General features: G+C 55.1%; 11 protein-coding genes across 11 annotated transcripts; 2 read left to right on the top strand and 9 right to left on the bottom strand.

The window, feature by feature from the left end:
* Window positions 1-257: 257 nt before the first annotated feature.
* B0H18DRAFT_1119055 (uncharacterized protein) lies at window positions 258-1,133 on the bottom strand (the record flags this gene model as incomplete). The annotated part of the gene is made up of 2 exons (XM_048033895.1): window positions 258-319; window positions 470-1,133. The coding sequence occupies 2 exons, from the start codon at window positions 1,131-1,133 to the stop codon at window positions 258-260; spliced, it is 726 nt and encodes a 241-aa protein (XP_047893508.1).
* Window positions 1,038-2,335, bottom strand: B0H18DRAFT_352226 (uncharacterized protein). Its single transcript, XM_048037703.1, has 3 exons — window positions 2,272-2,335; window positions 2,075-2,210; window positions 1,038-2,018 (listed from the first exon to the last, which is right to left on the bottom strand). The coding sequence occupies exons 2-3, from the start codon at window positions 2,107-2,109 to the stop codon at window positions 1,130-1,132; spliced, it is 924 nt and encodes a 307-aa protein (XP_047893507.1). The 5' UTR covers window positions 2,110-2,210; window positions 2,272-2,335; the 3' UTR covers window positions 1,038-1,129.
* Window positions 2,336-2,510: 175 nt separating this feature from the next.
* On the bottom strand, window positions 2,511-4,680 carry B0H18DRAFT_1006741 (uncharacterized protein). The gene is made up of 3 exons (XM_048028680.1): window positions 4,634-4,680; window positions 4,468-4,582; window positions 2,511-4,416 (listed from the first exon to the last, which is right to left on the bottom strand). Exons 2-3 carry the CDS (start codon window positions 4,497-4,499, stop codon window positions 2,625-2,627), a joined length of 1,824 nt encoding a protein of 607 aa, XP_047893506.1. The 5' UTR covers window positions 4,500-4,582; window positions 4,634-4,680; the 3' UTR covers window positions 2,511-2,624.
* A 242-nt stretch (window positions 4,681-4,922) lies between these two features.
* B0H18DRAFT_1119053 (Alpha/beta hydrolase family-domain-containing protein) lies at window positions 4,923-6,509 on the bottom strand (the record flags this gene model as incomplete). The annotated part of the gene is made up of 8 exons (XM_048033894.1): window positions 4,923-4,981; window positions 5,047-5,156; window positions 5,218-5,330; window positions 5,387-5,528; window positions 5,591-5,746; window positions 5,810-5,999; window positions 6,054-6,201; window positions 6,264-6,509. The coding sequence occupies 8 exons, from the start codon at window positions 6,507-6,509 to the stop codon at window positions 4,923-4,925; spliced, it is 1,164 nt and encodes a 387-aa protein (XP_047893505.1).
* A 1,138-nt stretch (window positions 6,510-7,647) lies between these two features.
* Window positions 7,648-9,627, bottom strand: B0H18DRAFT_1006736 (alpha/beta-hydrolase). Its single transcript, XM_048028679.1, has 9 exons — window positions 9,562-9,627; window positions 9,002-9,495; window positions 8,809-8,950; window positions 8,560-8,749; window positions 8,350-8,505; window positions 8,161-8,296; window positions 7,987-8,099; window positions 7,817-7,926; window positions 7,648-7,753 (listed from the first exon to the last, which is right to left on the bottom strand). Exons 2-9 carry the CDS (start codon window positions 9,440-9,442, stop codon window positions 7,695-7,697), a joined length of 1,347 nt encoding a protein of 448 aa, XP_047893504.1. The 5' UTR covers window positions 9,443-9,495; window positions 9,562-9,627; the 3' UTR covers window positions 7,648-7,694.
* An 814-nt stretch (window positions 9,628-10,441) lies between these two features.
* B0H18DRAFT_876563 (Alpha/beta hydrolase family-domain-containing protein) lies at window positions 10,442-12,074 on the bottom strand (the record flags this gene model as incomplete). Its single annotated transcript, XM_048040495.1, has 6 exons — window positions 10,442-10,726; window positions 10,781-10,916; window positions 10,969-11,124; window positions 11,184-11,373; window positions 11,424-11,565; window positions 11,625-12,074. 6 exons carry the CDS (start codon window positions 12,072-12,074, stop codon window positions 10,442-10,444), a joined length of 1,359 nt encoding a protein of 452 aa, XP_047893503.1.
* A 370-nt stretch (window positions 12,075-12,444) lies between these two features.
* Window positions 12,445-13,468, top strand: B0H18DRAFT_1006727 (HIT-like domain-containing protein). Its single transcript, XM_048028678.1, has 3 exons — window positions 12,445-12,814; window positions 12,881-13,034; window positions 13,145-13,468. Exons 1-3 carry the CDS (start codon window positions 12,459-12,461, stop codon window positions 13,424-13,426), a joined length of 792 nt encoding a protein of 263 aa, XP_047893502.1. The 5' UTR covers window positions 12,445-12,458; the 3' UTR covers window positions 13,427-13,468.
* On the bottom strand, window positions 13,469-15,825 carry B0H18DRAFT_1006724 (putative oxidoreductase C terminal-domain-containing protein). Its single transcript, XM_048028677.1, has 10 exons — window positions 15,467-15,825; window positions 15,194-15,261; window positions 15,093-15,135; window positions 14,664-15,038; window positions 14,452-14,595; window positions 14,207-14,401; window positions 14,040-14,144; window positions 13,879-13,981; window positions 13,740-13,815; window positions 13,469-13,681 (listed from the first exon to the last, which is right to left on the bottom strand). Exons 1-10 carry the CDS (start codon window positions 15,607-15,609, stop codon window positions 13,605-13,607), a joined length of 1,329 nt encoding a protein of 442 aa, XP_047893501.1. The 5' UTR covers window positions 15,610-15,825; the 3' UTR covers window positions 13,469-13,604.
* An 88-nt stretch (window positions 15,826-15,913) lies between these two features.
* B0H18DRAFT_1006723 (uncharacterized protein) lies at window positions 15,914-16,810 on the bottom strand. Its single transcript, XM_048028676.1, has 3 exons — window positions 16,575-16,810; window positions 16,350-16,523; window positions 15,914-16,292 (listed from the first exon to the last, which is right to left on the bottom strand). Exons 1-3 carry the CDS (start codon window positions 16,622-16,624, stop codon window positions 16,118-16,120), a joined length of 399 nt encoding a protein of 132 aa, XP_047893500.1. The 5' UTR covers window positions 16,625-16,810; the 3' UTR covers window positions 15,914-16,117.
* A 5-nt stretch (window positions 16,811-16,815) lies between these two features.
* On the bottom strand, window positions 16,816-17,749 carry B0H18DRAFT_1006720 (40S ribosomal protein S21). Its single transcript, XM_048028675.1, has 4 exons — window positions 17,643-17,749; window positions 17,537-17,582; window positions 17,313-17,480; window positions 16,816-17,260 (listed from the first exon to the last, which is right to left on the bottom strand). Exons 1-4 carry the CDS (start codon window positions 17,655-17,657, stop codon window positions 17,229-17,231), a joined length of 261 nt encoding a protein of 86 aa, XP_047893499.1. The 5' UTR covers window positions 17,658-17,749; the 3' UTR covers window positions 16,816-17,228.
* Window positions 17,750-18,235: 486 nt separating this feature from the next.
* Window positions 18,236-21,283, top strand: B0H18DRAFT_876576 (rab-GTPase-TBC domain-containing protein; the record flags this gene model as incomplete). Its single annotated transcript, XM_048040496.1, has 12 exons — window positions 18,236-18,400; window positions 18,450-18,576; window positions 18,632-18,739; window positions 18,793-19,864; window positions 19,915-19,987; window positions 20,045-20,267; window positions 20,324-20,427; window positions 20,495-20,594; window positions 20,644-20,680; window positions 20,733-20,892; window positions 20,952-20,969; window positions 21,029-21,283. The coding sequence occupies 12 exons, from the start codon at window positions 18,236-18,238 to the stop codon at window positions 21,281-21,283; spliced, it is 2,442 nt and encodes an 813-aa protein (XP_047893498.1).
* Window positions 21,284-21,594: the final 311 nt, after the last annotated feature.

Genomic DNA, 21,594 nt, shown 5'->3' with positions numbered 1-21,594 from the left:
CTCGGCTCGAAGTGTCCTCATGCAAACATCACATGTATTATCATCAAACCACTTGAAGCAAACATTGACGGAGATCCACAATCCACAGTGTACTACTACTATGGATACGAAAGACGTCGTTTTTAGAGTCCGTCTACTGGAGACTAGATTTGAGTACAAATCCCATCTTTGAATCTACCGCACCAAGGCTGCGCACACGCAGACCGTCACATACCTGCAAGTTCGGGCCCGCAAGGATTCCGGAATGCGCCTCAACCCTAGACAAACTCCACTGTGCAAAATTGGCCCAAAACTTCTTCGTTCACCTCCGAGCGCTGATCTGCCAGGAGTACCAACCTCTTGAGCCCCCGTCGACGCTGAGACGCTGTACTGTTTCTCCAACCTAGCCTTCATCTCCTTAGCGAACTTCGACCCACTCAGAATTTTTAGATCATGCAGCCCTGGGCATGGCAGGAGCGGCCAGCGTTACCGAGCGCGTCATCCTCCTCGGTGCCATCCTCCTCCACTGGCAACGGGCAGAGGGCGCGAAGACATACGAGTACATGTGCGGGGTAGACAGCAAGATGGAGGGTGCGCAGCTGGGGCATGGCGCTGAAGAGCCCTGCCCAATCAGCCTGCGACGATATCCCAATCTTGCGACCCCCAACTGCGAGCGTATGCACCAGACTGAACGGGGGTCTGCCTCTGTGCGTTCGTGCGAAGTGTGCGACAAGACATTCCGAGGACCGCCGGCCGCACAGCTGTATTGTCAGCGCAGGCTCAGAGCGAATGTGCCCGTTATTCGTCGGCACCGCGTCCAGGCCAGTGTACCAACTGAAGGAGCTGCCCATCCTTTTGCCTGTCACCCGCAGGGTGTGGGCGGAAGAAAGTGTGTGGATAGAGTCGTGGCCCGCAGGGGGCAACAGCTTGTCGTCCGCACTCAAACGTGCGTTCCAGATGTTCTGATCGGTGTCGAGACCGTAGGTGATATCGATCTTGGTTGGCCCCGGAAGGCGAAGGTGCTTGAGGAGGTGGCCAACGAACATGGGCTGCTGCCACTCAAGGGTAAGGGACAGAAGGGCGGGGAGAGTAATCGCCCTGTCCAGATGGGCCGGTGGCTGGGGCGAGGACAAAAATGTGCTGAAACTGCTCATGGACAGGGTCTCAAGACCAGGGCAATTTCCAAAACGTCGAGGAATGCGTCCATATGAGTTATAGGCATAGTCTGCCTGACAAGGGTGAAATGTCGCAAGTTCCGTAGTGTGGTAGGAATCGACAAGTTGGATACTTCGGATAGATAGAGGGAGCGCAAGAGCGGAGTATGGCCACCAAACAGGTCGCACGCGTGTGACTGGAAGGGTGAGACGGAAGATGCTTCAGAGTCAGAGTCGTCGGACTCGAAGGGATCGACTTCGAGGCGTAGATCCTCGAGTCGGACAGCAGCCGTTCGGAGGCGAGTCAAACAATGGAGCATTTGGTCGACGGTTTCCGTTTGTAACCAAAACGTCTGGATGCGATGCAGGTGAGCTTGCAGGGTCTCGATACACGCGAGCATGCTTGACTGTGGAAGATGGCCAATGTTGACGAACAGGGGATGTGATCGTGATCGGCGTAGGTATTCCGTCATACGCGGAACACAGCTAGTCTGCAGTGTATCCGATTCGGGGTCACACTCGATCCATACTGTGGCCCAGAGTCTCGCATCGTCTAGGGCAACCGCACGCCAGTGTGTACAGACGTGAGTCAGGGAGATGAGGCGAGCAATGACCGTAGGCGAAGATATGCGCCAGAATATGTCTGCAAGGAGCTCGCTCGGAAGGCGGTTGATTGTCACAGAACGATTCCGCAGGGCCCGCATCTTCTGCATCAGCGCAGCGGTTCGTTTCATGGAGTCTTCAGCTTGTCGGAGGGCATCGTCTATAGCGGGGCGTACAACATCGCTTGCCAGTGAAGATCCATCTAGAGTGGCAAGTAATTCGGCGCAAGCTTGTTCCTGACATGGATTGGGCCTGTAGATCTGAGCCACTGCAAGGCCAAGGCTTTCCGCAAAGTCAATATTACAGTAAACTCCGATATGACAAAAATTGCAGCGAACCTGATCAACAATTCATAGGGGTCTGAGGCTGACATTCTCTATCGGCCGACTCTTACTGCCCAAGTACCGGTAGTATGCCGACTCAGACTGAGTGGCGCAGTACAACACGTCAGTGACAAAGGGAGGTCACCTCGTCCTGGAATAGGTTCAAGAACTTGTAAGGTTGGAATAAAGAAGTATACATTTGTCTCACTTACCAGGACTCGATTGTCAGCTCCCTGTGATAGCTTGGAGTCGCAGACCAACGAATCCCAGGGTGGTTCGAGTCTTCTCGCTACCCGGGCCGCCTGAGTTGCGTGACGAGGTTGAGCGTCTGACGCGACGTGCCCACGCCACAAACGCGTCCAGGACGCGTCGCGCGTTCACTTCGGAATCCTCCGAGCCGGTGCTCTGAGTCGAATACGGTGACTTGTTACAGAGATATAGTAAGTACGATGTCTGCGTCAGGCATGACATTGATAGATCGCGGACACACATCTACGACAACCTGCCGGTTAGTACTGGCTATAAGAGATACAAGTGTGTAAATGTGGACCAGCAGCTGCGTCTATTAAGTGTCACCTACAATGATCTCTACCGTGCAGAACTGACCCACGAGCTCCTCATTCACCTTTGGGCGTGCCCTAGGCTTTCTGACCAATTGCAGCCTCTCCAGTGCGCCCTTCGCACTCAAGTGCTGCAAGGTCCGCTCCAGTACTGCCCTCAACTCCTTATCAACAAAGTTGCTCTCGTGAACCTTCATAGTTTCCAACCCAACCAGGAGTTGTGTGCCGTCCCCAAATGCCTGATCTTCTGCGACCTCCGACGGGCAGAGCGCGCGAAAGCATGACAGCAGGGACCTACGTGGTATCCGGAAGAGATGGAGGGTCCGTAGCCTGAGCATGGCGCCGAAGATATGTGCCCAATCATCAGACGACAATGTCAGGTCGGTGCAGTCGAAAATCAGCGTGTGGACCACGCTGAATGGGACGGCGCCCCTATGTGCCTGCATGAAGCTTGTCATCACATGCGCGAGCGAAGGACGCCGGCCGTCCAGCGTGATAGTCAGCGCGGGCTCAGTGCAAGGTGACAGCCCGGGTGAGACAGTGATCGGGTCCCGGTCTGTTTGGATGTACCCTTCGAAAGAGATATTGGGGTGGGTCATGATCCGCAAGGTGTGGATGGAGGAAAGGGTGTAAATGGAGTCGTTCCCCGTAGGTCGCAGCAGTCTGTTGTCTAGTATGATTAACTGCGCGCCCGGTCCCTCGGCTTCTAAATGTTGATCGACATCTACAATGAGGCGAAGCTTGGTAGGCCGTGGAAGGTGAGCGTGAGCGAGGAGGAGGCTGGAAAACATGGGCTGTTGCCAAGCGATAGCCAAGGTCTGAAGAGCGGAGAGAGAAACGACCCTGTCTGTACGGGTAGGTGGCAGGGGGGAAGACGGGAATCGGCCATGACTCTGCACGGAGAGCATCTCAAGATCCGGGCAATTGTCCAGGACATCGAGAAATGTGTCCATGTGGGTGATGGGCATATTCTGCTTGTGGAGAGTAAGGTGTCGCAGGTTTCGCAGTATGACAGAGTTTAGCGGGATAGTCACAAGCGATAGGCGGAGGGAATGTAATAATGGAGTATGTCCCTCAAAGAACACATGCCGTGGCGGCCACAATGTCAAAGAAGTATATCTTCTTCGAATCAGTGACGTGTGCGAGGCATCGAGATCCAGTTCCTCAAGCTGTGCGGCGACCGTCCGGAGGCTCGATATGACAATTCGCATGATACTGTCGGTTTCCACCCGTATGCGTAGTTTTTGAATGCGATGCAGGTGAGGATGGAGAGTCTCGATACAGCCGTCCGCATTGGATTCTGAGAGTTCGTGGATGCGGATATCGAGGGGATGTGATTTTGATCGGTATAGATACTCCATTACACGCCTCTTGTCGTCGAATTCGTCCCACTCGTGTTCTTCGGGGCTCACAATCCGGATGGTCGCCCATAGTCTCGCAGCATCTAGAGCCACTGTACGCCAGTGCCTACAGACGTGGGTTACACATATGAGCCCATAGTAGTGCTGGAACCGACGGTGTTTTGCCCTCCAAACCAGTGCGGCTACGCGCCAGAATATCTCGACAAGGAGCTCTGCTGGCAGGCGATTGATACGGACAGATGAGTTCTGCAGGGTCCGCATCTTCTGCATCAGCGCATCGGCTCGTTTTATGGATCCCTCTACTAGCTGTAGGGCGTCATCCATGGCAGGCTGTACGACATCATTTGGCAATCCATCGAGGCTGGCGAGTAGTTCAGCACAAGCCTGTTCCTGACCTGGATTAGGCCCGTAGCTTCGAGATATCGCAAGGCTAAAACTGACCATGAATTCAACATCATGCTAGGGTACAACAAGAAGTGATGCGAACTTAGCCAACTTAGAATCACCATTCTCTATCATCGATCGACCGGTACACGCTTCAGTGGCTTGAATATGGCCGGCGACTCAGCGACGCGGTATAGTATGTCGAGAGCTAAAATTGGCTGGAGAAGTTGTAGGATTGTGAACAAGTATGAGAAAAGCACTTCGCTCACCAGCAATCGCCAATTGTCAACATGTCAACGCTGCGGGGGCAACCAAGGGGCAGCTCCTCAATTCAAGCGCCGACTGCATTTAGGTTGGCGAAGGCGCCCGTCATTGTACAATTCACATGTTCCTCAGCCGCTCCGAGTCGCTCAGAATATATCCACTCGAATTCGCTCGTGTTGCGTGAATCCGAGTCTACGTCGGCGGGAAATTGAACTCTCCAATTGCGTACTCCCAATACACTCCGCCTGACGCTTGATTCGGAAACCGACCAAGAGCTTCTTGCAATTCACCACCTCACAATCTGGGTCCCGCTGGTCCGTACTTGCACTGTAAGAAAGTGCGGATCTCCTGGCCTAAACATTCAATCAGTCTCCGCGTCGGTTGCATCAGCAACATGACATCACGAACAGATACTCACCCAGCTCTCGAGGAGTTTCCTGCACGATCAGATGCCCCGCGTCAGGGAAAACGACATTGGACGAGTTCACTGGTCGCCGCCAGACAGTCATTTCGCGTATCCCATCCTCTCTGAACAATCAGTGTTAATGCGCCTTCGTATGATGCACTGTAAGACCAAGGGTGCACGAACCTCTTGCCTTCCTTTCCCGAAACGACGAAGCGGAGCTCGATGCGTTCGTCCAGCTCGTCCATAAGGTCCCATGTCTCATACATAGAAAGAACATCGGAGTATCCCAGTGCCTCCTAGCGCGGTCATCACGATCGATGGATACATTACACATCGCATGATGCAAACTTACCTGTATAGGGGGTGTTTTCAGCTTGACACCAAAGGAGTCTTCTGGACCCGTGCACAATGCGTGCTCAACATAGTTGTCGAATACCTGCGGATCCCATGTCTGGAAAAAAGACGATGCGCGAAAGGCTTTACGAGCAGCCTCCCTGGGCCATGCATGAGCATACGCACTATACCATATCGATACGTACAACAGCTCAAAACATACCGCGATGGCCACCTACTTGAGCGCTTGAGCGCATTCACAATGTAAGGGAATGCGCGCTCGTCGACGGCGGATCCAGTACGAGGGTAGGGTACAATAGCAGGCTCGATGAGAATCAGGGAGGAGAAAAGAACAGGGACATCAACCGCGGCGCGGGCTCTATAGGCATCTTTCACAATCAGACTGCTTGGACGGACTGCGGCTGGTCCCAGGAATACTCACATTGAACAGCCGCCGAGCGAATGGCCAACACCGACGAGAACCCGCTCTTGGAAGCCATGAGATCGTCGGTACTGGGAGATATGATCAGGCACGCGAGGTAGATGTGTAGGGAGAGCGGGCAAGGAGGAGTGCTCTGGCAAGTAATGCAAGAGGAACTGGAGTAAATCGCGCGCATTATCCTGACAATCAACTGCGACTAGTCAAATTCCTGTGGGCTATATCGTCTATTGCGACAGAGACTTACAGATACTGCTTAGATTCTGCTCGTTGACTAGAGCCGCATCGCCGTGGTTAACAGCTTCCCAGGCCCAAATTTCGTCCACGAGATTTTGAGAACTTATATTGGCTTGTCTCTGAGCTTGTATGAGATGTGAGATCACGGGTTCCCAGATCTGCAAAGCTCCTGAATATCAGTGATTGCCACAAAGACTATGTCGGCCACTAGAGGTAGTACCTCCTTGGGAAACCCGTTGGCAGCCACGAGCAACAACGTTGTACCCTTGTTCGCGACGTTTTCGATTGCCTCCCGTCTCACATACCGATTGAGGCATACCGATAGCGGTCTCGTACTATTCGGTGCTGTGAGCTCTCCGTTCCATTGCGTGTATCGCATCGCTACAAGCGCGTTCGCGGTCTCGAACGCAGCTGCATCCCGCTCCTTTTTGTCCATGGATGGAGGAGGAGCGACCGGTAGAGGCATGTCTGGGCTTGATCTAGGGAGAGCGGCAAGTATAAGATGAGTCGTCAACACAAATGATGAATGGGGGAGGGCCTTGGGGGGAAAAGGAAGAGATGGTAGATCGGCTGACGCTTGGAGGGCATCCTGCAGCGGAAGTAATTTCCGTATACTTTCTGGTGGACAACGGCGACCGGACGAGCTTCTGCGCATTGATGAATTGGACCGTGGTGCGTCTTCCATACCGCGCTTCACTTGGTTGGTAACTGTGGGGCGTGCATAAGGGTGGTCGGCGGCAATACCGATACCGATAGACAGCCTGGACGTCCAAATCAGGTTTCTTTGGGCCATGCAGGAGAGGAGTAGGAATTGCCTACGTACTGGATATGAGACTGGTAGAGTGCACAAACGAACATCGACGTACCATCCGCGCAGATACATATATCATTCTCTAGCACGGACGTTGGACTCTTCCGACGGGGCACAACGAGCACCGAAGCATGACGAAGGATTTCGCGGTGCCATCTTGTGTACGCCAGCCGAGCTTCAGCCAAACCTCAATTCCGAAGAAAGAGAACCGAACTCAATTCCCCGAGGCTGGTGACGGCCAGTCGCGAAAGACCGAGAATGGTGCAACACGGCCGAGCGCGGGTACTAATACCGTGGCTGTCAGCCTGTTCCCGGCCAGTGGTCGGATCTGGCGCGTCCTGTCACAATCCCGTGATATCGGAGTCGTGTCAAGTCACATATAATCCTGACGCGTCTCTGATGGGCTTTGACAGCTGTACCGTCTTGCTCAGACCAGAGCAAAAGAGAGTCGGTAGAACTTACCAGGTTAAGAATGCAGAAGAATCGTACGCCCTGGTCATGAGGAGGCATTGAAAGATGCCTGTCCAAAGTCAAGCTTGATCTTGAACCCGACCTGACCCCAAGTTGCGACGACCCATCGCTAGTTGCGTAGCGGATGGATTTATGTCACCCCCCTGCGAGTGAGATGTATTTAAGATGACGTCGCACGCCTTCCTGTAACTCAATCGACAATAAGTGAGATTGAAGAGATCGGTCGCCCGGTCTTCGACATAAGGTCTGGTTCACGGGATGGTATCGTGAGCACACCCACGCTTGGCCTACCTATCCTGAAATTTCCGCCGCCTTCTTGAGCTTGTCCCACACGATGTCATCATTACGGGTATATAGTTCTCACATACATCAAAGTTTTGATTGCAGCGAACTGTACTTGCGCTCTACAAAAGCGAAGAGTTCTTTGCCTATGAGAACAAACGAACAGATGGGGGTCATACTCCGAATACCTGTTACCACGAATCACTCACCTAAGTCCTCAGGTGCTTCCATCACAATCAGATGGCCTGCTTCAGTGAACACGACATTGGAGCAATTCATCGGTCGTCGCCAGGATGTAGTTTCCCTAAACCATTCCTCTCTGACACACGTACAGATCAGGCTTGGCTGGGAAGTTGAAGAATCGGACCGTGAACCTCACCCTTTACCGATTTTCCCGGCGAGAATCCACCTGATCTCGACTCCCTCATCGAGCGTATCTATCATGTCCCATGCTTCGTACATTGTCAGCATGTCCGTGTAGGTCATGGCCTCCTGGGAAAAGCATAGAGTTCATTACTGATAAAACTACGCCACAATGATGAAATAGACAAACCTGAGTACCGGGCATCTTCAGCGTGATCCTCCCGTTTAGATCATCACACAATCCGCATTCTACGTAGATGGATAATGCATCCGTGTCCCACGTAGAGAAGAAAGGAGAGGCCGAGAGGGCCCTACGTGCCTCCTCACTAGTGGATGACCTGAGCACATCCGATCCCTGCATAGTAGTTATTTGACTTACCGAGAAGGCCACCAACTCTCGCGTTTTATAGCGTAAACAAGATAAGGGACTGTCCTTTTGTCGACCAGAGGTCCCGAGCCTGGGTAGGCCACAATACCTGCCTCTACAAGGATCAACGATGAGAATACAGTCGGCTCTGCGATTGCGAGACGTGCACTGCGGTGACAAAACACCGTCAGCGGGGCGGTTTCCCTTGCGATCATCACATACATTGAGCATCCTCCGAGTGAGTGGCCTACGCCAACCAACTGGCGGCCCTCGAATCCACGCGATCTGCGGCTCGCGGCCACGCTTTCCGGTAGTCGCTCGAGGTGGACTGGCAACGCTGCGGACGATGGTTGCGACGGTAGGTAGTATAGAATGAATTGCAGAATGTCACGGGCGTTATCCCTGCCATCGACTGCAGCACGAAACTTAGATTAGCCTGAGAGCATGGAATGACGATGTTGATTTGCGCACACAAGCATGTGGCGTCCCTTCCATTGATCAGGGCCGCGTCGCCATGATTCCATGGCTCCCAGGACCATATCTCGTCTACCCTGATATCGGATGACGAGTTCCTCTGCGCATGGATCATATGGAGAATAGTAGGCTCCCAGATCTATGTAACGGTCAGCGGAATTGTCCGGCCTGTGAGACTGCGAGATATTACCTCCTTGTGGTATCCGTTCGCATGCGTGAGCACAAGCGTGATACCCTTGCTGCCGTCCGCGTCGTTCAGATCCCGTCTGACATAGCGGTTCACGCAAGCCCACAGAGGCTTCGTGCTGTTAGGTAGATCCAGCTTGCCGTCCCAGTATCTATCCCTTAGGGCAATCATCTCCCTGGCAAGAGAAATGGCAGCGGCATTTGCCACTGGCCCGCGTGCCGGGGTATCTGGTTGAGGAACCTCTGGAGTGGATCGAGGTAAAGCAACGGGCACTAGATGTGTCGTCAGTATGTAGGACGGATCGGAGAATGTCCGCGGAGGCGAAGACAGCGGTGGAGGGGCCGGTAACTCGGGTAAAGGTTCGAGAGGGAGCAAGTCTCTGAGAGGACGAGGGCATCGTCGTTGAGCCGAATGCTCGGGCCTAGGATAAGAAAAGGTCTTCATGAGTCGCAGACAGCTGCAGACGTTCAGTTGAGATGATCTTCTAGAGGTGACACCTGAGAGAACGCTTATGCCTGGCTCAGTCAGGATTAAGTACGAGTTATAACTTAGTAGCTGCGCACCTCGTGTCAATGCGAGCGCACACCGCTCCCGCAAGAGCTCAGGACGTGCGTACACTACAATCCAGTGTACCGGGTCCGTGGAGGCAGATCACACACCAGCTGATTTCTTCCCTTTTCTTCCACGGTCATGCAGCGGGACCATTTCGGTCGGGCGAAGCGCGCCTGAGACGTCGGCATCTTATTCGGCAAAACATCCATAGTCTAGGTCCATATGGGTTGATTCTATCGCTCTTCAGAGCTTTTGAAGGCTTCAAGCCAGTCAGCAGCGTACACACCGAGTTCACATCTTCCAAACCTTCATTCGTACACACTAGCCGTCCTCGCGAATTTGAGATGAGCATAGTTTCTGAGCTCCTATGCCAATCACTACCACGATGTCAGTCCATGGCGCGGGATGTCTCGGAACGTCAGCAACTCCGGTCGGTTTCAGTGGCCCACAAAGATTTAAGACACTGAAGACACATCCAAGACTGGAAGTCAGCGAACCTTAGCCATGTCGCCGATCACTGACAAACTCACATGTGGAAACGAGGTCGTTCGGCCATGTGCAACAGTGACACGACGGATCTCAAACCAACTCACGATTGAACCTCGTCACGCAGCCGGGACAGCTCTGGCTTTCGCGAAAGAGGCAAGGCGGTAGGTATACTACACCCGATATCCTACAACACTTTAGATGTCAATGCAGTAACTTGATTAAGCCTGTAGATAAATGTTGAACCCCGCAGGAAGGCAGCCTAGCTTGAAGCAACCCGAGACGGCTACAAGCGCGACGTGACCGAACCATACTGGTGCTGCAAAAACGCATCCACTTCTTCAGCTGTCCCAAACCCCAAAATCAGTTCTATCCCGCTTCGCCAACGCAAGAGCATGAGTCCATCTACTCACCAAGCTGCAAGGGGGCCTCCTGCGCGATCAAGTGACCCGCCTCCCGTATGATCACGTTGTTCGCGTTCTCTGGCCTCCGCCACGCGGTTTGTGCGCGGACCCCGCCGTCGCTGCGGCGGCCGTCAGCGCCGACATACGGAACAGGAGCGAGAAATTGCGCTGACTTCTCTACGTCCTTCCCCGGGAGAACCCACTGCAGTGGGATGCGCGGGTCAAGCGTGTCGATGAGGTCCCATGTGTCGTACGTCGTCATCACCTCCGTGAAGGTGAGCGCTTCCTGGGCGAGGGGTCAGAGTTTCGACGGGTGAGGGCGGGATGATGTGATGCGCACATGGATGCCGGGCATCTTGAGCGTCACGCCGCCGTTGGGATCCTCGGTCAGCCCGCACTCGACGTAGATGTCGAGCACATCAGGGTGCCACGCGGCAAAGAACGGTGACGACAAGAACTTTTCCTTCGCTTCCCGACTTCGGCGGTCTGTCAGGTACCGCGTGCTGAGTCTCATACACATGGACGTACCGGGACGCCCAGCGACTCTGGCGTTGGATCGCACCAATGGTAAGTTTCATGGTCGCAGCTCCGAGCAGTGGGCCCTTGCTTGGGTAGGGACGGATGATAGGGTCCACGAGAACGAGCGAGGTGAAGAGGGCTTGTTCTGCGATGGCGGCGCGGGCGCTATACAATCCACGAGCACCATTAGGTCGGGTGATGATGGAGAAGGCAGATGAGCTTACAGAGTACCCCCACCGAGCGAGTGGCCAACACCAACCATTGTCCGCTCGGAGAACCCACGCGAGCGTCGTTCATGGGCAATGCTGTCAGACAATCGAGGAAGGTGCGTTGGAAGCTCGGAGGACGATGCGCGCGAGGGTAGGTAACGCAGTAGGAACTGCAATACGTCTCGGGAATTGTCCTGCCAATCGTCTGTCCGAAGTCAGAACTGCGCACGACGAGAGCCGTCCGGACAAACTCACAGATTCCACCCAAATTCTTTTCATTCACGAGATAGGAGTCACCATGGTTGACCGCCTCCCATGCCCACACCTCTGCAATCTGGTAGCTCGAATGAGATGCTTTGCGCTGCTCAAGTAGACCAAGGAGGGCAGGCTCCCAGATCTGCAGCAGGCAGAAGCGTGTAAGAATGCTGTTTGCAGTACGCAAATCATGGCCCACACCTCCTTGGGGAACCCGTTGGCATGCGTGAACAGAAGTGTGACACCCTTGGCCTCTTCCTCCTGCGAGAGATTTCTTCTCCTGTACCGGTTAAGACACACCCAGAGCGGTTTGCGGCTCCCAGGCTCCTTCAACTCGCCGTTCCACTGCTTGTACCGTACGCCCACGATCTCGTCTGCCGTCTTCTGTACCGCCTCTTTCCACTTCCCCTTGTCTGCAGTCCATGCAGGCAATATGACTGGCGGTATGTCTGGTGTAGTCCGTGGCAGCGCAGCAGGGACAATGTGCGTTGAGAGTACCCAGGACGCATCAGAGAATGTTCGCGGTCGAGACGGGAGAGCCGGCGAGGCCCCCCAATCCGCCGTATCATCTATAGGTACCAGCTGCCTCGGTGTATGCGGGCACAATCGACCTGGAAGTATGGCTGGACGCGGATGGAAGGGTCGAGCCATGGCTGCAGCGTTTGCAATACTATCCAAGTCGGTGTCGGAAACGCAAGAGACGTCGCAGACAACATTAGATCATACCTTCTAAACGTAAGAGTCTTCAGCAACCGTATGATGGAAGCACCCACTGCCGTCGTACCTTCGATGAATGCAAATGGATGACCGCGTGAAAGACGATACCATCCCCCTAAGTCGCGAGGCTAGAGCCTGTGGCTGGGAACACGCTCACGCTGGGGAGCAGCATCGCACGATGGACAAGTGTGCATGAGATTTCGCGGGACACGGGAGTTCTGCCTCTCCGGACCAGCGCGCGCGGGGCTCGTGATCGCCTGAGCATCGCAGACGCGACGCGACGCGTCGACGGTCGACCGTGTCTTGAACTCAGCCACCATGCCGCCTCCGAGCCTCACCATCCTTCGCAGCTACGCGCGACGCGCGGACCCAGGGTCGCTCCCGCCTTCAATATTGCTCACCCACACGGAGCACACGCTCACAATCTTCGACGCGTATCCGAAGTCGATCTTTCATTTCCTCGTCCTTCCACGCGTCATTCCGCCTTTGACCGCCTCGGACCTCTCCAGCTTCAAAAGCGTCCTCAAAGGGGACAAGTCTCGAGCAAAGGAAGTGATCGGATGGCTTGCGGAGGACGCAAAGCAGGTGCGGTCGATGATTGAGGACGAGATGATGACGCGGTATCACTGCAAGTGGGACGTCTGGATGGGCTTTCACGCAGTGCCTTCCATGGAGTAAGTCTCCGTCTCCGGACGAGCGCGACACCCAAACCGTGCTCGTACTGACACTGAGTTCTCCAGGCACATACACTTGCATGTCCTCTCCGCGGATCTCTGTTCGCCTTCCATGAAGAACAAGAAGCATTACAACTCCTTCCATCCAAAACGCGGGTTCTTCGTACCACTTTCGGTTGTCCAAGAATGGTTGGAGGCCGAGCCGTCTTACTTTGCCACGGTAAGTGGTCCCTCCAAACCCTATCACCACCACGAGGATTGGCAAGGCAACATGCCTGCCTGCTCAAGATACTGTAATAGCACTGAGGTGCCCCGCTGACTTTCATGCAGATGTCGCAACTCAAGCCGAGCCAATATGAGCCTCTGCTGAAGGAGCAACTCGAGTGCTGGAAGTGCAACAGGGAATTCAAGACCATGCCGCTCCTGAAGGCGCACCTGCAAGGAGAATGGGAAGCAGAGGCGAAGCAAGAAAAGGCCAAACTGGAAAGGAAACGCAAACGAACACCCGATGAACAAGAAAACCTTGAAGGGAACGCGGATAGTAAAGAAGACGAGCCGAACCACAAACGACAAGCACAGGCACACTCTGGGTCTCCTGTCGCTTCATCGTAGCTTCCTTCTACGTCCTTCAGCTGTTGGTCCAGGTCGAGTCGGATGTCAGTTCAGAGATAACGTCTATTGTTCTCATGACAGTACATCAGTTACACGGCAGCACCTTGCCACCATCTACACGCTTTTTACGGTATTTGTATTCAGAGATCAGTTATGCATGCTCCATTCCCTTCTCCCTTCACTGCGGCTTCGGCTTGCGATTGTGCTCCGTCGACTCACGGATGGCCCAGGTGAGCTGGTACGTCCTGCAAGCATCTGCAGGATACAAAAGCGGTCAATGGCAAGAACAACACTACGGGACGACTGGACGTACCCTCGAAGGTGCTCAGGATCGTCGAAGTCTCCGGGTCCTCCTCAATGTCCTCGACGTTGTCGATCAACACGGAGATCTAGATTGGCGTTCATAGCCGATGAGATGCAGAACATTGTACACTCGACTGTGAGGAACGCACCTCGGAGAAGAATGGGTCGTCGTCGGGGAAACGATGCGACTCTTCGTGGTCGCTGCCCGGCTTGCGGATGTACAGAACCGGCTGCACGTATGGGTTGACGAGCCTTCACGGAATACTGTCAACGACGAGGTCGACGTAGATATGAACGTATCCCAACTTACTTGAGCTGGTACCCGTCCGCGTAGACTTCGAGCTCGCAGCTGTAGTCGTGGCCCTGGAGCGCGACCAGGTGAGTGAAGCTGCCTACAGCACCGCTCTCGTATTTCCTACAAAGTGCAGCCCAGTCAGCCTCGTATGTGCGGGGCCAGCTGGTGTGAGGGGGACGCACCAGGTTGCGGATGTGACACGGGGGATGCGGTTCTCAGGCGGGATCGCGGTCTCGTCGACGACCATTTTCGAGAGGTGGCCGGCGTTCTCGTCCCACTCGAGCGAGTGCGCCTGGACGGTCGACATGTCGACATCTCCGCCGAAGTAGCGCGACAGGTCGCAGAAGTGCGTGCCCTGCTCGACGATGGGGCCAGCGCTACAAAGACGGTCAGAGAGCGAGTCCGAGACTGCCAGGGTTAGACATACCTCTTGGACTTGTCCCACCAGTCCGGCTTGGCGATGGCTTCGTACGCGCAGGCATAGCGCGCGATGGTGGCCATGACGGTCAAATTGTTCTCCTCGATGATCTGCTTCATCATCTGTACGGCCTTCAAATACCTCAACATGTAGCTACCAACGCCGACATTGTGGAAGTCAGTATACTCTGTTTCGTGAGAGACCGTCTGCGCGAGACGCACCCAACGGAGCAGACCGTCTGGCTATCGGTGATAGCCTTTGAGACCTTGAACGCCTCCTCAATCTCGCTCGACGGACCCGTTGCAACCGGTTTCTCCACAAAGAGCGCGACGCCGGGGAAGTGCTTGAGCACCTGAAGCTCAATGTCGCGCCCGGACTGGGTGGTCCCGCGGAACATGGGCGGGCTGCCGATGACGACCGCGCGGGGCATGTCCTTGCGGGTCATGTTCTTGACGAAGTCATCGAGCGTCTTGAAGACGCGGGTGTGCTCGTACGCGGAGCGCACGAACGTGTCGCACTTCTTCTGGAGGACCGCCGTCGCGCGGTCGATGGCGGGGTCGATCAGCGCGACGACCTTGAGGCGCGGGCCGAGTTTGCTGCGAGGATGCGGGTGAGCGTCACGCTACGGCTAGTTCGGTGAGTCGACCAACTGTTCGAAGCGGAAGGAGTGGTTCCAGGGGCCTTCATCAGAGCCTGCATGAAGTGTTAGCTGTCTGAATAAGCGATGCTATCGAGAGGGAGGTGTGCGCACCGAACATGATGTTCCCCGCTCCGACGAAAAGGACGTTGAAGTCATCGGGGCCGGCGAGATGCGATGTCCTGCAATGCGAGAGATCAATGTCAATACAGACATCCCGAGTCTGAATGGTAGGAACAGTCTAAGATCGCTTCTCTGGATCGCAAACGGGAGTGGCAGGGCAAATCAAAAGTCCCGCAACGAGGTGAACGGCGATCGCCCGTGCCCTCGGTAGCAATCATTTCGAATAGCAGAGATCAAGGATCGGCGAGGGAACGCATACTGAACTTGTCCATGGGCATCAGCCTCGACGGGTCAATTGAAGGGCGGCGGGAGGACATCTCGGACTGCCTCCTCTCCAGGATGGAGGGTCGCCGGCTGCCAATGACCGGGGAGTCGAGGATGGCGGCAGAGGGGCGACGGGAAGCCATGTTGGTCGCGGTTCGTTGAGTCTGAGGGGAGGCGGCGAAATGGAGATGAGAGCAGGAAGCAAAGGAGCAGCCCGCGCCTGTGGTGGAGGTTGGTGTGGTAGCTTATATGCCCAGATGATGGAGATAAGATTCAGGGATGATGGGGACGGAGTGGTCTGTACGTCGACGGGCGATCCACTCGCGCCTGGAGCTGAGCATGGGACGCGTGCGATGCGGGTGGGCAGCGTGCACTCGTGTCCCCACTGTCTCAGCTCCGGGATTCGTGCACAACAGTCTTCTGGGCTCGGCACACAGGCTAGCTCGGATTACAAGGGAACTCCAACTTTGTTCAAAGACCAGACGATTCATGCAAGTGTGCCAAACTATACTCGTAGACTTCCGTAACGTACAATTACCACTGTGAGAAGCGAAAAGGCATCCGAGGGAACGCGCCGGATGGGGGTATGGAGCGGTGGATTCAATGCGCTGCAGCAGCGGCAAAGACGGGGGACCAACGTTGGGGGTGTGGTCATGACGAAGGGGGATTCCTTTCCTGCTCGCGCGCGGCTCTCTGCGCCAGCTCCTGCTGCCTGCGCTCAGCTGCTTCCAGCCGCGCCGTCATCGCACGCAACTCTGCCTGCAACTTTTCGTTCTCCTGCGTGAGCTTGAGGACGTTGCTCGCGCGCTTCTGCACGATCTGCATCCTATGAACCGCCCGTGTCAATCCAGGTGGACGAGACGCGTTGGTCGCTGAGACTTACTCGGCTGGCTCGTCGCGCGACTGCGGCTCGGACAGAATCGACTCGAACGTGGTCGTGAGGTCGAAATCCGACTGAGGCAGGTCGAGGTCCGGGAGATGCGGCGACGTCTTGGGCTTGGTCGTATCCGTGGTCGGTGCGCCGGCAGGTTCACCGCCGCGTTGTGTGAAATGCTCCCTGCGAAGTTAGGCATGAACGCCACGACGTTTCCAGACAGATCCAACCAACCCCAAATCATGTTCGACGGTGCGTGCAGGCTGGTCGCGGATGGGAGCCATGGCGGTGAAGGCGGATGGTGTCAGAGTGCGTGAGATGAGTTGGTTGTCAGAGTTGCCATTGCATGTCCGCGACGGTCTGGGGAACGCTCGCGGCTCTGATCATGATGAGATCTCCTTGCTCGGCCCGTGACTCAACCAGCCGACGCGTCTGCCACTTCTTGGACCACCAGCTCCGCGGATTATGCATTAGGCGTACTTACGAACAAGCAGAGCGCGCAAAGTACTCGACGAACAGTCTAAAGAAACGAGCCTGCTTCCTTGTAACTTAGTGAATGAAGGACTACCCCGCATCCGCAACCGCGGTGCTAACAGGAGGTACAGAGATCCAAGCGCACTGGACCCTGGGGACAGTCAGGACTGGGATGTAGGGACTAACATGCAGCACATCTTGTAGTCGACTCGTCGTCGCTTGCCGGTCTGTACAGGCAACTTCATTGCTGTGACATGTTCGCCGGCGACAACACATTCTCGGATTTGATGGCTTGAGCGGCCATTGCGAACAAGCACTCCGAGATGGTGATGGTGTACACCGTGTAGCGGAATGAGATTCGTGACCGAAGAACAGAACAATGATACAGCGATGTAAGTGCGACGCATATGGAGTCTACTTTTGGTATGACCAGGCATTCCGGAGGACTGCAAGCTATATTAGCACAAGGACAAGGGAAGTGAGTTGGTAAATACGCACGGCCCGCCTTCGTCGCCAATCGATTCAGCGAGTCGTCGCTCTCGCCCATTGCGCGGACCTGGCCGCACAAGGCGAAGGTCGTGCCAGTCTGGAGAGCCCGGCCGTCCTGGTCGACGTCGCAGATCGTGAGCTGCACGGACGCATGGTCCTTGGCAGTAATAAGTCGGTCTAGAGAAATGCCAGTTAGGCTACACAGAACACTTTAGAACGGTGTATGAACTCACTGGTCGCCGCGCACTTGCGGGGGACGTAGAGATCGACGAGAACACCCTATTCGATGCGGACTCCGTTAGAACAATGGATCCAGCCGTTCGGAAAGCTACAACGGACCTGGTCGTTTTCCATCTTGAGTTGCGGCGCGTCGGCTGGGCTGAACGGTACGGCGGGTGTGCGCGACGATGAACGGTAAAATTAGAGTTACGAGCTGTACAGTTGCCACTTCCTGCTTGGCTTCATTTGTCCTCCTTCCCTAAAAGGGCAGGAGGGACGAAGAACCCCGTGATTCTGAGTCATGTGAGGTGACGCGCCCCTACCTCTTTAGACGCCCGGTGCGCTCAATAGCAAGGCTGCCGTTGCGCAGGAGTACTACGACTTAGAAAGGGTCCTCACGTCCCTGCTCTGCACTCGCGGCGCTGTTTGCTAGCTCGCCCATTCTGCTTGCAATTGAACTACCACGTACCATTGCGGAACACTAGCTTATCCTACGGTCATCTAGACCCGCGGCCGCGAAGCTGCGCGGCAACTGCGTACGCAGCGCACAGCGCGAACACTCCTAGTAGCACATAAGCTCGAACAAAGCCTTCATGGGCGGTGGTCCTCAACCAGTCTCCTTCGACGGTTCTCTATCCACCCTCTCTGTCCGTATTGGCCATTTACGCACGTTACTCCTCGCTTAGACGTACTGATCACAACAGGTCGACTCCATGGTTGAGATTAAGCACGAGCCTCCGAATAGCCCTGGGGTGCAGAGTCCTAGCACTCCTGACGACAGCAAACATCGTCTGATCTACAGCAAATCCAAAGTCTATGTGAATCCCACGGCGTACGCTAGAGACAACATCGCAGGGTTCGTCGCGCTTGTCAAGCGGGTCTGTGCATTCTCTGTGCCGCGAGGACAATATCTCATTGAATGGCCAGGAAGCAGTAAATCCGAGCTACCTTCTTGCTTGGATACCAGAAACCTTGTTATATGAGAAGGGCCAGAGCGAGTGGGACAAGTTCACCAAGATCGAGGACAGTACCGGCGTGGACGATGAGGATGAAGGTGTGTACACACCGGCCTTTCCGCACCACACTTGCTCAACCTTCTCCTTGTGTAGATGCTGTTTTGATCGACCTCCCAACCCGTCCAGAGTCATACGCGTTCTCTGTGCCGATTACCTCGATATATTCCCTAATCGTGCATTCCCCCTCTTTGTCTTCTTGGCGTGCGTATACCCGCGCCACATCTGACTTGTTGTCTGCCTAACCTTTAGAACAGATGGATCTATCTCAATCAACCTCATCAATGGGTCTACGCTTCCTACGCTCTATTTCCATGATGACGAGTCCCGTTCGTTCACCATGGCCGCGAAGTCTCCGACCGAGAACCAGCCCAGCACCTCCACGTATCCTCCAGCGCCGTCAGAGGCGACACCTGCTCCGAAGTCGGGTGTGTCCTGGGGTGGAGACGACTTATTGAGCCGCATGCGTCACTACGCGAATATCATGCGTTCGAATATCGAGCCGACTCTGCACTTGGTAGATCCGTCTCGCGAAGACATGGAGACCCACTCGACGCAACTGTTCTCGGACACAGCCGTCGACGACATCCTCGCTCAGTCATCCTACGGCAACTCTCACTCACCGGTCCCCGCTCATCGCCGCCCACGGCCCGTCTCCTCTCCTAATCCGTACTCTGCTCGTTCTTCAATCCTGCATCGCTCCCTTCCGTCACCCTCCTCACCCACCGCGTCCTCTTTACAAGCGCGCATGGCGCTTTTACAGTCCTTCTCGCACATCACCCGCCACGCCGCCCACGCTGCACAGCAAATCCTCTCTCACCCGCTCGCTAAGCCGATTGTCCCGCACTTGCCCGACCCCGTCAAGAGCCTCGTCAACGCGAACGGCGAGTGGGAATGGGGGAGCTGGGTCGAGAAGGGCGGCGTGGGCGAGTTCGAGAGCGCGCGGGTCTACCTGGCGCGCTGGGCGCGCATCGTCGCGGAGGAGGGCGAGCGCTCGCGGAGGCGGGAGGCGCAGACGTTGTCCTCGTCGGAGATGGAAGAGGAGTCGTCTGATCTGGGCGTCTTTGAGCTCTTGCAGTCTACGGCGAACCTGCCCGTGCCGAAGTCGTCGAGGGAGCCCAAGCTTCCTGTGGACGGGAAGATGTGGACGAGCTGGTTTGACGCGGAGGGCAGGCCGAAAATTCGCATCGAGGAGATGAAACGCGAGGTCTTCCGGAGAGGGATTAGTCCGAAGGGTACGTTGAGGAAGGAGATATGGCCCTTCTTGTTGGGAGTCTTCCGGTGGGATGTCACGGAGGCCGAACGAAGGCGGCTCTGGGAGGAGCGAAGGTTGGTAGCGATAGCGATATCCATGCGCAATACTAACACGGGTCTTGCAGAGTACAATACCACAGAATCAAGAATGAGTGGTGGGGTGTCCCGGAGGTCTTCGACCGCGCAGACGTGATCGAGGTAGGCCAACGATTCTCTACCTACAGGGCATTGCGACGTTCTCATACTGCAGACTAGGAACGGCATAGGATTGACGTCGACTGTCGTCGAACAGATCGTGCACAACCCATGTTTGCTGGCCCGCCGGATGAAAGCACGGACGACGAGAAAGGCACGCATATGCGCTACTCGACTATATCCCCGCAATTGTACGATATTGGGGCGCAAGCACCAACGAACGAGCACATTGAGCGCCTGGGGACCATTTTGCTCACGTACAACTTCTACGAGAAAGAGCTTGGTAAGTGTAGTGTCACTATCTATGATCTGCCTGATCCAACTCACATTACTGTGAAGGGTATGTACAAGGGATGTCGGACCTTTGCGCACCGGTCTTTGTCGTTATGGAGGGCGACGAGGAGCTCACGTTCTGGTGCTTCGTGGAGATAATGGATCGCATGGTCGGTATGACGACTTGCCTGCGCTGACATGCACTGACCGCGTTCCGGTGTTCGTCCTTGTTCACAGAAGCAGAACTTCCTTCGAGATCAGAGCGGGATGCGGGAGCAGTTGTCTACACTACAACAATTAATTTCTGTCATGGACCCGGAGCTCTATCGTCACTTCGGTGAGTCGGATGATCCGTAACAACCGAACACGCCTGAACGGCCTTGCAGAGAAAACTGAGGCGCTCAATCTGTTCTTCTGTTTTCGGTGAGCTGCTGTTTTCAATTAAGATGAGATGGGCGCTCACGGGACCGTTCAGGTGGATACTGATTCACTTCAAGCGTGAATTCGCGTTCGAAGACGTTCTGCGCCTGTGGGAAGTACTCTGGACAGACTACTACAGCAACAGCTTCGTTCTTTTCGTAGCATTGGCGCTTCTCGAGTCTCACAGAGACGTCATACTGCGATACCTTGTCGAAGTATGTGTCTTATCGAGTTGCTCGTGAATTATGTTGACGCCCATGTTATATACTACTAGTTTGACGAAATCCTGAAGGTAGGTTGCCCGTCAGAAAGGTGGTCCATAAGCGTGCTGATTAGTTTGGATGTTACCAGTACTGTAACGAGCTCAGCATGACTATCGAGCTCGACAGCACCCTCGCTCAGGCGGAAGTCCTCTTCCTTTCCTTCGCACAGCTGGTGGCAGACATGGATCGCCGCGCGGCGGACGACGAGTCACGAAGCAACGGTAACGTTCGACGGCGCACTGCTGCCAGCGGGACAACGAATGAGAAAACCGATGCCAAGGCCGCACCGAAACGACCAGTATTGAGTGAGGACCTTCGGGGCCTTCTTGTTGCAGGGCGATGACCACGTCGAGGACATTAATTGTAGCATCTCGCTTGTATCATACATGTAAGTACGTGCACAGCTGTAATCCCGGTAGACGCTTTTGACTGGTTATAACCTCCGCATGAGAGCACCGAAGAGACCCGCAGACGCAGGCGGCATGACAAGAGTACTTCCCACATCTTTCTCAAGGACGCTGGCCTCTCCTACTCGGCATAAGTTCTGACAATCGGACCCCGATCATGACAAGTGCTGTAAGCCATATGTACTCATCCAGCCTCGACTCGGAGTGGCAAGTAGTTTCTGCCCTCTCTGGCAATGCTCATGGCAGA

This window comes from Fomitopsis serialis (assembly GCF_022376445.1).
Source record: "Fomitopsis serialis strain Sig1Antser10 chromosome Unknown B0H18scaffold_32, whole genome shotgun sequence".
Lineage (NCBI taxonomy): Eukaryota > Fungi > Basidiomycota > Agaricomycetes > Polyporales > Fomitopsidaceae > Fomitopsis > Fomitopsis serialis.
Note: the sequence above shows the minus strand (reverse complement) of the source record. Positions and strands in the feature narration are given on the sequence as shown.

Bases quoted from the DNA above. Each gene is read 5' to 3' on its own strand.
- B0H18DRAFT_1006741 (XM_048028680.1), bottom strand. From the start codon at position 4,499: ATGATAGAGAATGGTGATTCTAAGTTGGCTAA. The intron at 4,417-4,467 runs GTTCGCATCACT...ATTCATGGTCAG, and splicing joins GGTGATTCTAAGTTGGCTAA to TTTTAGCCTTGCGATATCTC.
- B0H18DRAFT_1006720 (XM_048028675.1), bottom strand. The intron at 17,481-17,536 runs GTGAGTTCATAC...GCATTTCTCTAG, and splicing joins CCGCAAGTGCGCGGCGACCA to ACCGACTTATTACTGCCAAG. The intron at 17,261-17,312 runs GTGCGTATTTAC...TATAGCTTGCAG, and splicing joins ATTGGCGACGAAGGCGGGCC to TCCTCCGGAATGCCTGGTCA.
- B0H18DRAFT_1006727 (XM_048028678.1), top strand. From the start codon at position 12,459: ATGCCGCCTCCGAGCCTCACCATCCTTCGCAGCTACGCGCGACGCGCG. The intron at 12,815-12,880 runs GTAAGTCTCCGT...TGAGTTCTCCAG, and splicing joins CACGCAGTGCCTTCCATGGA to GCACATACACTTGCATGTCC. The intron at 13,035-13,144 runs GTAAGTGGTCCC...ACTTTCATGCAG, and splicing joins AGCCGTCTTACTTTGCCACG to ATGTCGCAACTCAAGCCGAG.
- B0H18DRAFT_1006723 (XM_048028676.1), bottom strand. From the start codon at position 16,624: ATGGCTCCCATCCGCGACCAGCCTGCACGCACCGTCGAACATGATTTG. The intron at 16,524-16,574 runs GTTGGTTGGATC...CTAACTTCGCAG, and splicing joins ACCGTCGAACATGATTTGGG to GGAGCATTTCACACAACGCG. The intron at 16,293-16,349 runs GTAAGTCTCAGC...GGCGGTTCATAG, and splicing joins TCGCGCGACGAGCCAGCCGA to GATGCAGATCGTGCAGAAGC.
- B0H18DRAFT_1006724 (XM_048028677.1), bottom strand. From the start codon at position 15,609: ATGGCTTCCCGTCGCCCCTCTGCCGCCATCCTCGACTCCCCGGTCATT. The intron at 15,262-15,466 runs GTTCAGTATGCG...CTCGCATTGCAG, and splicing joins AGGCTGATGCCCATGGACAA to GACATCGCATCTCGCCGGCC. The intron at 14,145-14,206 runs GTGCGTCCCCCT...TGCACTTTGTAG, and splicing joins CGTGTCACATCCGCAACCTG to GAAATACGAGAGCGGTGCTG.
- B0H18DRAFT_352226 (XM_048037703.1), bottom strand. From the start codon at position 2,109: ATGTCAGCCTCAGACCCCTATGAATTGTTGATCAG. The intron at 2,019-2,074 runs GTTCGCTGCAAT...CTTTGCGGAAAG, and splicing joins CCCTATGAATTGTTGATCAG to CCTTGGCCTTGCAGTGGCTC.
- B0H18DRAFT_1006736 (XM_048028679.1), bottom strand. From the start codon at position 9,442: ATGAAGACCTTTTCTTATCCTAGGCCCGAGCATTCGGCTCAACGACGA. The intron at 8,750-8,808 runs GTGCGCAAATCA...TTCGTGCTGCAG, and splicing joins AAGGGACGCCACATGCTTGT to TCGATGGCAGGGATAACGCC. The intron at 8,506-8,559 runs GTATGTGATGAT...TTGTCACCGCAG, and splicing joins TCACTCGGAGGATGCTCAAT to TGCACGTCTCGCAATCGCAG.